This window comes from Thamnophis sirtalis, unplaced genomic scaffold (genome assembly GCF_051295495.1).
Source record: "Thamnophis sirtalis isolate CommonGarterSnake01/CBP01778 unplaced genomic scaffold, rThaSir2_p1.2 scaffold_11, whole genome shotgun sequence".
Lineage (NCBI taxonomy): Eukaryota > Metazoa > Chordata > Lepidosauria > Squamata > Natricidae > Thamnophis > Thamnophis sirtalis.
The window spans coordinates 57,221,499-57,239,126 of record NW_028261391.1 but is presented as its reverse complement, the minus strand read 5'-3'; the positions used below and the strand labels follow the sequence as shown (position 1 = coordinate 57,239,126).

The following is a 17,628-nucleotide window of genomic DNA, read 5'->3' as shown; positions in this document are numbered from 1 at the left end:
GCTGTTGTTTATGTTCCCTTTCCCCTTTGAGTTGTTCGCCGCCCTGAGTCCCTCCTGGAGAAGGGCAGCATACAAATAAACCAAAACTAAAAACTAACTAAAAATTATATTCCTAACACAGGACTCACTAGATATTTCAGATTACAGTCATAATCCTTGACTATTTGCTAAACAAGTTCATATTATACAATACAATAGCAGAGTTGAAAGGGACCTTGGAGGTCTTCTAGTCCAACCCCCTGCCTAGGCAGGAAACCCTATACCGTTTCAGACAAATGGCTATCCAACATCTTCTTAAAGACTTCCAGTCTTGGGACATTCACAACTTCTGGAGGCAAACTGTTCCATTGATTAATTGTTCTGTCAGGAAATTTCTCCTCAGTTCTAAGTTGCTTCACTCCTTGATTAGTTTCCACCCATTGCTTCTTGTTCTACCCTGAGGTGCCTTGGAGAATAGTTTGACTCCCTCTTCTTTGTGGCAACCCCAGAGATATTGGAACACTGCTATCATGTCTCCCCTAGTCCTTCTTTTCATTAAACTAGACATACCAAGTTCCTGCAACCGTTCTTCATATGTTTTAGTCTCCAGTCCCCAAATCATCTTTGTTGCTCTTCTCTGCACTCTTTCTAGAGTCTCCACATCTTTTTTACATCGTGGCGACCAAAAATGAATGTAGTATTCCAAGTGTGGCCTTACCAAGGCATTATAAAGTGGCGTTAACACTTCACATGATCTTGATTCTATCCCTCTGTTTATGCAGCCTATTTATGCTCCCAGGATATTCCTGTGAGTTATATTCTAAAACATCAGAGATTTGCCTGTCTCTATCACTAGCTACTGTATACTACTTAAGTGATCATGTAGGGGTAAAAGAAAAGCAAACATAAGCAAAACCAATATGGTAGCTCTACAATCTGTATCTCTTCTAGGAGCCAATAATCTGTTAATTTGGATACAGATTATCCAAATATTCTATCAAAATATATATACAGGATTGTTTCTTATTACAGGTAGTCCTGTGTTAAGACCATAATGGAACCTGCTCATTAGAGTCAAAAGTAGGAACAATGTTAAATGAATTGCTTCAAGTAATGACCACTCACCCCTGTTCTTCACAATGCATTTGTTAAACAAATGCACAAGGTATTAAATGGAGGACCGGGGGGTGGTGGGTGGGGGGCAGAGAGTCCTGGGAAGGCTAGCACAGGCACAAGCAGAATTGTGTGAGGTCCCTCCCACCCTGCATGCAGGCCCACCATACAGCTGACTCCCTTGCCAGTGAGCAAGAATGAGGGGAAAAAACCCTGGGCATGCATGCCATTTTAATTCTGCCCCTGCCCTTTTCCTGCCAAGGTGCCCAGCTTTGGTGTAGCAAAAAAGGAACCAGTCTTTCAGAGCTTTGTGTACCCATCAGCCTGTCACTGATCAGCTGGCCATTCGGAGCAGTGGTGTGTTTCTATTTTTTTTTTTACTACTGGTTTGTTTGTGACACTTCTGCGCATGCAGACTGAATTCTCCCTCTGCTTTCCAATTTCTAACCCTTTTAAAAACTTTACCTTGACTCTAGGCTGAAGGGTAGAGGAATGAAGTGACAAGGAAATAAAATCTTTCTGTGGCTTTTTCTTTTGAACTAAAAAAAATATATATCTCCAAAAGATGTGCAACAAAATGGAGGACACTGGTTCTTTGCAAGATTTGGCTGTCCATCTGAAAGCAAAAGGCAGGAGAGCTTTGCAGTCTCCTGATGGACAGCAGATTGGCAACCTCCTGATCTTGCAGAAAGCTCTGAAAGCAGCTGCCGTTTCTGCAAGGAATTGTTGGAACCTTGAAAATTGTGGCTGTTTCCAGGAGGCATGAATGCTGCAGGTCCTATTGGGGGCGGATGGAGGCTGAAAGATAGGGACGGCAATGCTACAGTATTCCCGTGGTCTGTGTGATGGCAAATGACCACGGTGTCATTTCAGCTGTCCTAGCATTGAAACAAAAAGGGACGCAGTGGCTCAGTGGCTAAGACCCCGAACTTGTCGATCAGAAAGGTTGGCAGTTCGGCGATTCGAATCCCTAGCGAAGCATAATGGAGTGAGCACCTGTTACTTGTCCCAGCTTCTGCCAACCTAGCAGTTCGAAAGCATGTAAAAATGCAATTAGAAAAATAGGAACCACCTTGGGTAGGAAGGTAACAGCGTTCTATGCACCTTCGGCATTTAGTCATGCCAGCCACATGACCACAGAGATGTCTTCGGACAGCGCTGGCTCTTTGGTTTTGAAACGGAAATGAACTCGGACCCCTAGAGTCAGGTATGACTAGCATGTTTGTGCGAGGGAAACCTTTACCTTACCCTTGAAACAGGGTTGTATATAGTTTTGGAATGTCATTCATAACTTTGAACTGTCATTAAGTGGCCTATAGTTACTTGACCTGTATAAATAAACTGGTTAATCTCACACTTATCCTATTCCCATTAATCAACGTCTCAGTTTGAGTAACTTATACATCTAAGGACATATAATGTCTCTCTAAGTTGTGAGAGCGGGAACTATGGCTACAATGAGATCTGTGAAATAATATCCAAGAGAGAGGTCATACTTCTATTTTTTCCTAAATCATTCATGTTCGTGTTTGTTTCCCTTATGAGAAAGACCTCAAATAAAGTATAAGAAATGACAGATATAACACAAGTTTCTTTATAATTTGGAAAAATATCAGAACTAACTCTGTGTGTGTATGTGTGTGTGTTTACAAAAATGATTATATACTGTATAAACAATGGTAGTTAAACATACAGAACTAGACTGAAGAAAAAGCTGGTCCTAGTTTATGTCAGGTAGTCATTATCATACTTTATTCACGGTTCTCTTTAATTTTAGGTGATGCTTCCAGAATCTCTTTTATGTATTTTCGCGCTACTCCCCTGCCACGTTGTATTGTGTAGCATTTTATAATTTCTTTTTCAGAGCATTGCCTTTACAATTAAAAATGTTAAAATGTATATCCGTTAATCACAAACATAATATACCCATAAATAATATCTCTCCAAAAATAAAATATTAAATCTGAATAAAGAAATGCAATGCAAATCTCATTTTAAAGTATAATCCTAGTAAATTAAGATGGATATGAACTGTTAACCAGGTAGCACAGTATACTCAGAAGACCAAACATGAGGCTTGTTTAATACATGCAACTACAGTTGTCTGCCACAAAAAGGGCTGCCAGGTGAGCAGATTGTCATTGCAGGCTAGGCTAATGGATCCTCTAGTGGCTTTTGTTACTGCTCATGTTACACTACTGAAATGATGAGCCTTGAAAATGACACAACATATGTAGCTTCAACTTGTTGGCTACAGGTAAACCTGCTCTTTTTGGTTTCAGAAGCAGATGCAGATGAGACTAGCAATATAAATATGCAAATTGAAATGGTCCCTAGTCAGCGACAGAGTGCCTACCTCTAATGGACCTCGTAGAAAGTCTGTTTGTTCAGCTCCTATTTCGAGTGCTACATCCACAGAAGCAAAAGGACGGCTGGCCATCTGCTGTCGCTCTCGCAAAAGTTGCTAAAGAAAGGAAAAAAAGTATGTTAATAAAGTATATTGAAAATTGAATATTTAGTACAGTCAGTCAATGATTCATTTAATATTTATCCACTAATGGGAAATGGCGTTTCTGAACTGTATGTCCAAAGGAGTTCAGTTATGTGATAACCCGCCTTTCTATTCTTGGGGGAAAATCATAATAAAACCAGAAATGTTTGTTTGCTTGTTTTTATGAAATCACAAGGGAACACCCTCATTCTCCATGTTTCCTTGATTTCCATGCCATTAAATCAAGTACAGGCTGAGGTTGGTTTTTCTGCTATTTTTAGTACCAAACACATAGTCCTCCATTTACAACAGTCCATTTAGTGGACATTTGAAGTTACTATGGAACTGAAAAAAGTGACTTATCATCATTCTTCACATTTACGACCAATGCAGCATTCTCATAATCACATGATAAAAATTCAGACACTTGGCAACTGACTTATTATGGTTGCAATATCCCAAGGCCATTTGATCACTTTCTGTAACTTCTGCCAAGCAAAGTCAATAGGTAAGTCAGAGTCACTTAACAACTACATTACCAATTTAACAACTGGAATCATTCACTTAACAACTGTCACAACAAAGGTTGGGAAATGGGGCCAAACTCAAACTAACAAACTCAAATTTGTTATACTTAACAAATGTATATTTTAACACCAGAAATTTTCAGCTCAATTATGGTTGTAAGTTGAATGTACATTTCTTAGAGATAAGCTATTATAGAGATAAGCTAACATTTGTTTTCACTTGAAAAAAAAAAAGAAGATGGAAAGTGGGAGTCATGTGGAAGGTGCTGTTTCTTCTTAAAATATGCACTATTCCTTACTGCTCTAGGCCCACTCATCAACATATCTATTTACTTCTCATATTTATATAGGAGAATTAGTATGGCTATGGCTTCAAACAGTGTTTAATTATTATTATTATTATTATTCCATTGAAACCTATTATAAAAAATGCTAAATAATCTTCTCCATCTTTCCATATTATTTGTCTAGGAAGTATTAGATATTTCAGTGGTAGAAGAGGAATTAGATGAAAAGATACAAATTAATTGTGTAGCAGCAAAAGTAACCCTAATAAAAGGAGAAGATGGCATGGATCGTATGGAAAATCATCATAGTTCTAATATGGTTTTCTTTCTCCATGGTTAGAAATCCCAAACCTTATAGCTGACAGAAATCCTGTGTGACAAAATCTGGCGACTTAACAACACTGATATAATGTGATAAGGTCAATATCAAGAGTCAGAATCTTGAGAAAGTGACCTTGCTTACATAAAAAATTGTTGAAAGCTTCTTTTAATCAAAATAAATTGTGCCCATTTTCATTTGCTCTTCTAATTGCTGTGTGAAACTGTATTTTCTCAGATATTATTTTGGTGCTCTCCTAAAATCACATTTATTTGTGTCGTCTTTGCTATAGAACTTGAATTCTGATACACAAAAGCCAAAGGCAATTCAGTAGGGCAACCTTGAGTGTTAAAGCTTCAAGGCAATTCAGTAGGGCAACCTTGAGTGTTAAAGCTTCAAAGCAAAGTAATACATTAATGCACAAGTTATCGTTTATAAAATTAGCCGGCAACCAGTGTGTCATGTGACTGCCTAGTTCTGAATATGTTAGAAAAAAAACATACATCATATTTCAAATCATCAAATGTTCCTCATATACATGCATATAACATTTTTCTAAACAAAGACCTGAAATCTTATATCATAGAACAAACTCTCTGAATCTGTCCAGGGAACAAAACCTTTCAGCCTTTAGATTCCCTGTGTATTTGTACTGTAGTCAGATGGCGTTATTGCTAATAGTGTCTGCAGATGCTTAAGCACAATCCCTTCTCTGATTACTTAAACATGAAGAATAATGTCTGAGTATCAGAGAACATTATTACACCGGTGTTAGTGCAACTGTGTAACTTAAAGACTCACACTAGACACAGATTGTCAGAAACTCCAATGGCAGGCGCAAACAACCAGACTCACACATGAAAACATCAATTAGGTGTTTTATTGCTCACACCTATACATAGGGATCTCCTCAATTAATGTTTGTTGCAGCTACATGATATTACATAAGGTTTCAACAACATTCAAGGAGGGTTGGACTTTGCCCTTTCTACCCTCTTAAGGACTCTGCGCTAATTCCCCATTTGACTCTTCTCCTGGTTCAACCAGTCTGTCTCCGATCCACCGATATCGCAAGTTATTCAGTAAGTTACAATGTACACCCTTCCAAGCTAATTTATGTTTTTCTTTGAACCTATAATAATAATAATACTAATTAAACAAAGCAAATAAAAATGACGAGCAGCACTAAATAATACAAATCTTACTTCTATGCATTTGAAAAACTAATAAAGGCAATATTAAATATTTAAGTCAAATTAGTTGTCCAATTAAGTTTAGTTGCTTGCTTCTTTATATGAACTGAATTTGGCTGCATTTGAAATTAATTGCCTGAGCTGAATTCTGTACATACTTAAAATAGTATACCTACACTAAAGGATTCCCAGAGGAAAATATTACAATAGGTTTGTAGGATACCAGAGACAGGCAAACAGTGAAGGCAGGAAAAGGGAGCTGCTTTAGGGCTTGTTGGCACAAGAGGCTCCCCTTGTCTTAAAACTAAAAGGGAAAAAATGGTCCTCTGAGGTCATGATAGCTAGTTGAAGTGAAGGCAAATAGAAGGAGGAAGAAGTGAGAGACAGAAGGATGCTGTTGCTGTTACTACACTATCACTTTCCCCTCCATTGCATGTATTCTGAATTGGAAATGACTGTGAAAAGGAGAGATCCTGAGGGAGTTTGTTCACTGTGGAGCTGTGGGGAAATAGCCGTACAAACCTTCTCTTCCTTGTCTTCTCCTTCTCTTCAATTGCTGTCCAGGAACCTGAATGTTTTTATTTTTCAGGGCCCATCTGAAAGCTATATACACAAGTTACTAAGATTTGCTCGGACAACATATATCCTGGCTTTGATGTGTGAGCTGAACCTCAATCCAAGCTAAGCTCTTCGGCATAAAGTACTATACACTATACATTACTAATACTATTTGTTTTAATACAAAGAGGAATCTGTGCTTAGGCTTAATGTGACTATTCACAAAGGGGCAAAGATGAGTATGTTAATGTATGCTATGCTAACCTATTTGGTTTTCTCAAATGCTTGGAGGGTGTTGGAGAAGGTGTTGGAAGGGTGTAAACAAAATGGAAAATATTTTGTTTCAAACTCAGAAAAAAAACTGCTTTCTGATAGAACACACCCGCAAAACAACTCAAGTGTTCAGTGTTATGCAGGGAAAAAAATGAAACGTTTCAAGTATTCTGACTACAGAAAACAGTGGGAATTCAGAACAAGCTCCTCAACCTCAATGTCCCATTTTAGGACCACTCTTGTCACAGTTGTTAGGCATATCACTGCAGTTGTTAATGTAGTAACATGGTTGCTAAGTAAATCTGGGTCCCCAATGACTTTGCTAGTGAGAAGGTCAATAAAAGGAGATCACATGACCCTGGGACACTGCAACCATCATGTCCATGTTTACCCTCTTTTGTGTCCTTGGAATGCAAAATATTAAAGAGAGGCAATTCAAAAAAACATAGTGAGTGAAAATACAGCATATGTTCTTATCACATCAAGCCGTTTGTGATTACAGGTAGACCTCAGTTTGCAATCTTTACAAGTGCACTGAAAAAAGTGACTTAACATCTTTTATCACACCGCCATTGCTGCATTCCCATGGTCATGTGATCAAAATTCAGACGCTTGGCAACTGGCTCATGTTTATGATCACTGCAATGTCCCAGTGCTCGGGAAATTTTGGATTCAATTGTAATTGTAAATCAAGGACTACCTGTATCTGAACATCAGGCACATACATCCCACAGGTTCATGAGATCTAGTCCTACTCTAATAAAAGTGATAGCGTACCACTCAGTGCTCCCCATATAAGATGTTTCTTTCCAGAGTTTAGTTTCCCTAAACCAGTGGTTCCCAAACTTGGCAACTTTAAGACTTGTGGACTTCAACTCCCAGAATTCTCCAGCCAGCTGGGAGTTGAAGTCCACAAGTCTTAAAGTTGCCAAGTTTGGGAACCACTGCGCCTAAACTAAAGAATGGCCTTGCAGTTTGCCATCAAAGACCAGTTTGCTTTCCTCTCCCTTGTTTTGTTACTCCAACGACATAATAGTGAAGTATGAGAATGGGGCATGGATTATCTATCAGTTTTCATATTATTTTGCTGGTTGGGAGAAAAGAGTCCTAATTGACTAAGGAAAGATGATCACAGTTCCTAAGTGCTGTATAGCAGTACTGGTAGTCCTAGACTTACGACCACAATGGAGTTTTGCCCCATTTAGGACCACTCTTGTCACAGTTGTTAAGCAAATCACTGCTAATGTAGTAACATGGTTGCTAAGTGAATCTGGGTCCCCATTGACTTTGCTTGTGAGAAGGTCAAAGGTCAAAAAAGGAGATCACATGACCCTGGGACACTGCAACCATCATAAATATGAGCCATTTGCTTAAGTATCCGAATTTTGAACATGTGACCATGAGGATGTTGCAATGTTTGTGCAAAAAACAGATATAAGTCAGTTTTCAGTGCCATTATAACTTTGAATGGTTGATAAATGAATGTTGCAAGTTCAGGGCCACCTGTACAACAATCACTATGGCCAGTGAGGCAAAGCTGGAAATTATTTGGGAGTTCTCTAGATTCTCAACAAAAGAAACAGGGATGTTTCATTTCTTTAAATAAATTAATAGGGCATCCAGCCAAACTATTACGGCAAGAGAAAGAAAAAGAAAAGAAGAAAGACAAATCTAACCTTTCTTATCAAAATTTGGGCAAGATTAAACAGCCAGTCAGAAGCCAAAAAGATTGTGGTATTCCACAATCAAATATAGATAAAAGTTAATTTACACAATGTATTAGCATTCCTATCAGGTTTGTTTTCTTCTATTGTCAAATCACCTTTCTTTTTTTTAAAAAATGTCCGTTACTGTCTGCCTGAATACGTTCCTGCATGAATAAATAAAATATGTCAATACAGTATTATTATGAAATCAGAAAGCATTGTGAATTGTTTTGCTTGGGACCAGAATGACCCAGGAGCTATCAGGATTGGCACTGCCTGATTTGAAATAGTATTTTGCAGCCTGCTGCTCAGGATAGACAAAAGAGTGGCTTTTGCTGAGAAGTAGAACATTTTAGAATTAGAAGGGCATCATTGGACGTTCACTTTCTATGGGGTAAAAAAGTTAATGCAGATTTTAAGAATCATTATATTAGATGTTCCATATTGAGTATATGGAACATACAAAATCCAGACTGTGTCAAAAATGCTTTTAAGGGCCTAATACAAATAGCATTTCACAGAAAAGAAACAGTAGGTAAAGAGCATTGTTATAGCAGGGACATGAAGAATATAAGATGAAATCAAAAGTCCAATTATCTGCAGGGAGATTTAGTTTTCAATAGTTTTCATATGTATAGTTAAGAGAAAGATTTAAGGTAGATAACAGGACATTGGGAATTGAACCGAAAAGATGTTGAAGTTGAACTATGCATATACAAATGAACATGAATTGCTAAAATGAATAAACTTATATGAACTTTGATAAAAAAGGAAAAGGAAAAGACTTGTAAAATAAAATGTGCTAAGAACTTTGGATACAACATAGTGATGGAACAATGGGAAAATATGTGGCTAAAAGGATTGAAATTTACATTGTTGTTAAATTCAAAAAATATTTTTATAAATGATATACTGTTGACATATGGTTCCAGAAACAATGTCTATAACAGTGTTTCTCAACCTTGGCAACTTGAAGATGTCCGGACTTCAACTCCCAGAATTCCCCAGCCAGCGAATGCTGGCTGGGGAATTCTGGGAGTTGAAGTCCGGACATCTTCAAGTTGCCAAGGTTGAGAAACACTGGTCTATAATGTATAAGATACCTCAAATTTATGTTGGAAACATGAACAACATGAAGGTTATGTTATCATGGTGGAAAAACAAACTATACATTTCTGAATTCTATTATGTTTGATTTGAGAAAGAGCAATTAGATTTATTAGTGACTGGAAACCATTCACTGACTTTTTGCTAAATATTCTTTTTTCTAAATTTATAGGTTTGAAGATTAGAAATGATTCGTGAAAGGAGATTATGATGTAATCTCAGAGGCAGACAGTTAAAATCTAACCATAGCGGTTATCTATATATCTATCTAGATCTTATCTTCTTTTCACCTTGAGCAATTTCGACCAAACTTGGTACACAGGTGACTTATCCTCCGGAGACCAACACTATGGGGATCAGACACCCCTGGTACATTAGTGTGTTTGTGTGTCTCTCTCTGTGTGTGTGTTTTCCAGCATAATTTTGGAACGCTTTGAGCAATTTTAACTAAACTTGGTACACAGATGACTTACTCTCTGGAAAAAAATACTGTGTGGGTAAGACATCCCTAACACCCCTCAGTGTGTGTGTGTGTGTGTGTGTGTGTGTGTGTGTGTGTTCCAGCATAACTCTGGAACACCATTACTGACATTAAGAGAGGACTATCAATACAGTGAAAAAAATCATTCTTGAAATCCTGCCTGAAACTGGCAATCATAATTGAAAATGTTTACACACTAATTTGTACCTTTCAAAGACTGGACATAAACTGTGGTGTGGATGTTAGCCCATACCACATATCTATCTCCTGTTTTTTTTCCACATTACAACAGCCAAAATAATCTCTAAAACACTTGTATGAAATATCTCAAAGGAGAGTCTGTTAAAATTTTAATTCTATAACAAGATGGAAACTAAATTGTTTAGGATTATTTAAGTCCATAAAAAGTTGCCAAAGCACTGTATTTATTAAATAGGATTTTTTGACTTGGGATTTTGAATATTTCATAATATACCAGCTAATGAAAGGTTTCAGTCTGAACTGTAAGGAAATACAAACAAGTTTTTAATGACATTTTTGGCATAGGAATTTGTAGATAATAACAGCCATTCATTATAATCAAAGTAAGGTGGTTGCAAAATTATTGCTGTTTATATTCACATGCTGTTGTCATTGTAGTGAACAAACACAATTATACATCTGGGAAATAGGACCTGTTGTGCATGATGATGTCTATGATTATCTTAGATTAGACACGTTTGATAATTCATTTTAATAAATATCTAAAACAAATAGATAAAAAGGTTGATTCTGCAGAGGTCGCCAATGTATTCAATATCATTAACTCTTCAAGTAGGAAAATAGACTGTGTTCTATTCATTTAAATGTATGAAATCAACTCTCATTTGCAAGTTTATAGTCTAAAAACATGGATATAAATATGTAGCAGTGTATATCATTTAAAGTAGCTTTCAAAACTAGTAACTAAATCAGAATGAGTTAATTACCAATAAACCTTCTATCATAGCAATATAGGAAACACCTTCATCTCCTTCATTCTGTATTCAGGACTTTGTTTGGGGATAAAGGGCGAGAATAAGAATAGAGAATAACAGACAGAAATGTTTTTTACAATAAATTTGGCCATGAAGAAAAAAGGTTATGGCCATAAAGAAAAAGGTTACTAACTAAAAGTAATCATTCATGGGATATGGTATTTCTAAAATACAGTTCCCATATACTTAATGCTTTAATGTATAAGCTTTAGCTTTTAGTGTAACAATAATTTTTAAAAGGTCAAAGTTTATTAATGTAACATTTTCCTCAAACTGTCTCCCTGTTATCTACATCAGGATATTTTTGAAGTATACAGTTAGAGGGAGAATAAAAGGAAGAGGATACACAAAATTAACACTCAGGTTTCAAGTGAAATTCACCAACAGAAAATAATCCTATCAAGTTTAAGGACATTATGTGGTCAGGTGTGGATGATTACTCAAAAAAAAAAAAAAAAAAAAAACCCAGACGTGGGAGAGGGACTCACAATCTGAACAGTTGTTCCACATTCATCACTATACATATGTCAAGGAATCTTGGTAAACTCTTGGGGAACCCCCATAGGATGACGTAATAAAGCGAAAACTGTCCATATATAGCTATGCATCAATATTTCACACAAACTGTCCTGATGAGAAATGCCATCTATAACAATCACACCCTTTGGATAACTAAAAACAACAGGGGTAAGATATGTATGCCTTGCAATTTATTTTGTAGCTTGTATATAATGCTAGAACTGAATATTATTTTTTTAAAAAATACAAATAGATCATTGGGCTCCCTTGTAGGGAAACTCAATATGAATTAAGCACTGTATTTACAATTTAATCCACTGCGATTCTGAAGCCAGAATCTCTCAGACAATGTAGTACAGCTGGTTGAGATAGCAAAATGTCCTTGGCTGGCTCATAGTGAACTCTTAATACAGAAAATTGCCTATTTCAAAACGTGGGGTGAAGGAGGGCAGCCCAGCCAAATGCAAATGGAACAGCTGTGCAATTCTGCTTACATAGCCAGAAACAGAACATTAGCTTAAATGGTATCTTAACTATACAAATGAGGTCTTATTTTGTTGAAAAATTGCTAGCCATTATTTTTCTTTAAGGGCATTTTGTATAACTACTTATACACTGAATGTATAAAGTAAATCTCAGTAAATCTTGGTGTAGCAGGGAAAATGGCTAATGATATGTTTGTTTTGTTTTGCAGGAGCTACAGGCTATTTCTGCCATATGATAATTGACCCTTTTACCATCATAATACATCTTCAAAATGATATAATTGCAAATAAGCATTTTTATAGATGTGACAATGTCCAAAAATTAATGGAAAATTTTTATTTCAGAAATGATACATACAATTTTTCTTAGAGCAATATTTTAACCTACTAGATCACTACTCATGAATTCCATTTTCCATTTTAAGAAATTAACTTAAAATCATATTTGCATTAACAACATAAATACTTCTGACATAAAATATATTCAATGAAAACTGGTAAGAGTCTTCACTACATCAATGACATATCACAGGGTCTTTAAGATGCTTTGTTCAACATCAACCAAGATCTAGAAATAGTGAATGATAATTCATTCACTCTGTTTTTGCTGGCAGAGGGCTAAAAACAAAACAAAAGAAGAAAGTTTGGGATTTCCCAGGTATTGATTAAATGTTATCACTTGGGTCTTAAAGAGTATATGGGTTAAATTATTTCTCAGTTACATATGGTATTTTGAAACTCTTCCAGAAAAAAAAAGATAATGTGAAAAAGGGAGGCACAAAATTTCCAGCATTTCCACAGCAGTAGTTCTGTCTTATAGCCTAACTTTCACTGGATCCCATATATTATGTGGCAAAAATGTGAGAAGTGCTTTCTAATTCTGAGACATCATAGGAAGACAACTGATAGTCCTAGTGTTAACAATGAGATGCCAGAGCCTTTTCTACTGGTCAATGGATTGTACAAGCTATTATTTCCCCCAAAACTTTCTCTGGTAATATTATGCACAGATGTATCATAGTTGCTGGGACACTCATAGATCTGACCCATGGGGTGCTTAGATCTGGTCCATGGGGTAGCCCTGGAAACAGCAAAAAAATGCTCTGCTGTGCCAGCCTGTGTGCGCAGCCCCCAAGCTCCATTTTCACTGACAGACGGATAGCAAAACAAACTAAAAACAAAAAACGAAAGGAGAAATGTTTCACATTTTGTATTTGAGCATGCAAGAAGGGACAGGAAAGGAGAAGGGAAAGAGGAAAGACAAAGAAAAAGAAGGAAAGATGGGAAGAGAGCAAGGAAGGAAAAGGAAGGAAAGAGGGGAAGGAAGAAGAAAAGAGAATAAAGAGGGAAGGAAATAGAAGATGAAGGGAGGGAGGGAAGGAGATTATAATGAGAGTGAGGTAATGTCTGGGAAAAGTCCTGCCTTAACACTTGGCCACCACAGGTGCCACAACAGTGATGTTAAGCTGGGCATGCCCACCCTGGCCTCCCGAGGTCAAACCCTGATGCGGTCTTCAATGAAATCGAGTTTGACCTAGTCTAAGTGTTAGACATCAGTTAATGATCACCGGGAAAGGATCCACTGACACCCTAAAATTACAGCTGTACCCATATGCTCATTTGCATTAAAGTTTGCACTGGAGAATTTTCAACTCAGTCTTAAAGATAAATTTTAGGATATAAATTCTACTCACTGGATCACTATTTTCAGTGAAGGAACATTTTTTAAATTTTTGTTTTTGACCTTCAAGCCTAATCAATATATTGGCAAGAAACAACTACTTTCTTTAACTCTGCAGTTGTAATTATGTTAATAGGAAACTCAATACTTTTCCTTCTATTCGCTCTGAACATGTCTATTGTTCTTTCAATTGAAGAAGCACTCTGAAGTCACAAGAACAAGTAGAGAATTTCCCTTGGACTGGCAATATACTACAAAACAATTTTATTACAACAGGTTTTTTTTTAATGAGAAAACTGGAAATATATGAATTATTCTTAGCATTTAGGTCTCATATAGTGTCCCAAATTCCATATATATTTATCAACACAAATATAACATATATATAAACATATACATATACATATACATATACATATACATATACATATACATATACATATACATATACATATACATATACATATACATATACATATACATATACATATACATATACATATACATATACATATACATATACATATACATATACATATACATATACATATACATATATATATATATATATATATATATATATATATATATATATATATGTTATATTTGTGCTGATAAATAAATAAAGGGAGACTAGTATAGATCTATTTCAAGCTATTTAGCTCTCATCAGGTAGCCATACCCTTGCTGGGAATCGAACCTGTTTGGGCATACCAGGGGTTGTGACTTTAAATATATATAAATATATATATATATATAAATATATATATGTTCTTTATTTGTGCTGATAAATAAATAAAGGAAGACTAGTATAGATCTATTTCAAGCTATTTAGCTCTCATCAGCTAGCCGTATCCTTACTGGGAATCGAACCTGTGCTCTATTGACTCCCAGGCAAGGAGTTAACCATTTGAGCTACAGAGAACGACTCCTTTTATCAGCCAGCCAGGGTGGGAGGTATATACTTAAAGTCACAACCCCTGGTATGCCCAAGTGTGGGAGGAAGGTCACACTTCCACTCTCTGTCATTAGGCTCGTCACAAGAGTCCATCCAGACAGAAACCCAATATTTTTACTGTTGCCTTTGTTATATTTGTGTTCTTTATTTGTGCTGATAAATAAATAAAGGAAGACTAGTATAGATCTATTTCAAGCTATTTAGCTCTCATCAGCTAGCCATGGCTAGCTGATGAGAGCTAAATAGCTTGAAATAGATCTATACTAGTCTTCCTTTATTTATTTATCAGCACAAATAAAGAACACAAATATAACAAAGGCAACAGTAAAAATATTGGGTTTCTGTCTGGATGGACTCTTGTGACGAGCCTAATGACAGAGAGTGGAAGTGTGACCTTCCTCCCACACTTGGGCATACCAGGGGTTGTGACTTTAAGTATATACCTCCCACCCTGGCTGGCTGATAAAAGGAGTCGTTCTCTGTAGCTCAAATGGTTAACTCCTTGCCTGGGAGTCAATAGAGCACAGGTTCGATTCCCAGTAAGGATACGGCTAGCTGATGAGAGCTAAATAGCTTGAAATAGATCTATACTAGTCTTCCTTTATTTATTTATCAGCACAAATAAAGAACACAAATATAACAAAGGCAACAGTAAAAATATTGGGTTTCTGTCTGGATGGACTCTTGTGACGAGCCTAATGACAGAGAGTGGAAGTGTGACCTTCCTCCCACACTTGGGCATACCAGGGGTTGTGACTTTAAATATATATATATATATATATATATATATATATATATATATATATATATATATATATGTGTGTGTGTGTGTGTGTGTGTGTGTGTGTGTGTGTGTGTGTGTGTGTGTGTGTGTGTGTGTGTGTGTGTGTGTGTACAGGGCGGGGCATAACCTTTTCCTAGGGGGTCACAGCAAGATCGACAGCAGTTTACAACTTCCGCGACACCTCATTTTAAAGCCCATAAAAAACTGAATTGAATGAGCTATTAAATGTTAAATTTGCTTTAAGAATGGCTGGAAAATTCGATTCGGAAGAACAAAGGATCATTGACAGAATAAAATGCATTGCCTTTCGAGAGGCTCGCGATGCTGGAGCGACGTTTATCAATCGAAAATGGATTGCAAACAAATTGAAACGTCATCCGGATTGGGTTACTGATAATTGGAACAAAACAGCCCAAGAATGTTTCACAAAATTTGGAGAAGGGCGTCCTCTGCAACTGTCCCAAGAAAGCAAAGCCATCATTGCAACTGGCAGTCGCAAACAACGAAAAGGAAACCGAAAAGTGGCCCAAGAAATCCTTCAAATTCGTGGAAAACGAGTTGATCAAAGGACAATCGGCCGATATCGAGAACGAGAAAGTTTGAAGCCATTCCACGTCATTTGCAAACCATTGAAAACTCAAACACACGTTCAAGCTCGGCTTTGGTTGTGCGATTGGTTGTCTGAATGGACCGAGGAAGATTTTCTTCATTTGGCGCCATCTGACGAATTCTTTGTTTATGCCATTCGAAAACCGAATTTCCAGAACGATCGAATTTGGGCTAAAGACGTCGACGACATCGCCAAACATGAACGATATCGACAAATCGTTCGCAATCCGACTTGCATCGGGATTTTCGTCATTTTCACAGCCAAGAAACTGCATTGGGTTTTGAAGGATAAAGGGGAATCCTGGGATGGCAGTTATTTCCGTGAGAAAATTTTATTGGAGAATGTCATTCCATTTCTCAGTGATCCAGACAATGTCTTGGTGGTTGGTGAGGCTGTCTTTCTTCATGACAAAGCTCCTTGCATGCGTGCAAATGCGACTCAGCAATTGTTAAAGGAAAACAATGTCGAATTTTGGGGCAATGACGTCTGGCCGGGAAATTCGCCAGATCTCAATCCGGCAGAGAACATTGGGGCCATAATTAAGGATGAAGTGGAAGCTCTGATGATTCAGGAGCAAGGTCAAAATCGATATTCGGTTGAAACTTTGAGAATGAATTTGGAAACTGTGTTGAAAAATCTGGAAAATCGAACGGAACTGTTTGAAGATTTGTTGTGTTCTTATCCACCTCGTTTGAATGCTGTTCGAAGGGCTAATGGTGGTCATACTGACTATTAAATCGTGTCAATAAACTCAGTTTTTGATGGGCTTTTGAATGGTGTATGAATTATTTGTGTTGTTATTACAAGTGTTGCTGTGACCCCCTAGGAAAAGGTTATGCCCCGCCCTGTATGTATGTGTGTATATGTGTGTGTGTATATATATATATAAATTCATAAATCTCAAGATAAATCAGTTAACCAAATATACTATGCTAATTATAAAGTCCTGGCTTAGCCAAATATATTTCAACAATAAAAGAAGCAACCCAACTGATAAAGGGCTATTCAAATTAATCATTTGAACGTATCAAGCCAAATGATAATATGCCTTTCGTTTGTTGCATAAATCTGCCTAAATAAGACCCATCTAGCAAGGATACATTGTTTTAAGCTTTTAATTTATGTTGCTTAGTAAAAAGGGTAAAGTGATGCATGGTCATTCATTAGTCTATACCAATTAGAGGTTTCACTTTTAATTTACTTATATTTCACTCTAAAATAACAAAGACAATACTTTGTTTGACTTTTGCACAAAAAATGGTGGCATTATAGGTAACAATAAATTTAGGAAATAAGTATTCATGATTACTGCTCTTGCCTATTCTGGGGTCCTCTCTCCTCCAATGAAACCCCAAATGGATCAGCAGATTTTACTTTCTACTGTAGCTTAGGATAATATAGTTAATGTTCAGTATAAATCATTAAAATAAGCTGGTTTCATAAACAATCATTGGGAGCAAATTACAGATTTTCTGTGTTTAGCTGATATGATAAATTTGAATTAAAGCCGAAGCTCTAGTTCAATAGTTTCTGAACTCCAC

General features: G+C 36.7%; 1 protein-coding gene across 1 annotated transcript in view; it reads right to left on the bottom strand.

Moving 5' to 3' along the window:
• Positions 1-17,628, bottom strand: part of ATRNL1 (attractin like 1) — a 507,336-nt gene that overhangs the window by 183,933 nt on the left and 305,775 nt on the right. Inside the window, exon 27 of the mRNA XM_087725861.1 lies at positions 3,449-3,556. Within this exon, the coding sequence (XP_087581987.1) occupies positions 3,449-3,556 (108 nt within the window). The remainder of the gene's footprint in view (positions 1-3,448; positions 3,557-17,628) is intronic.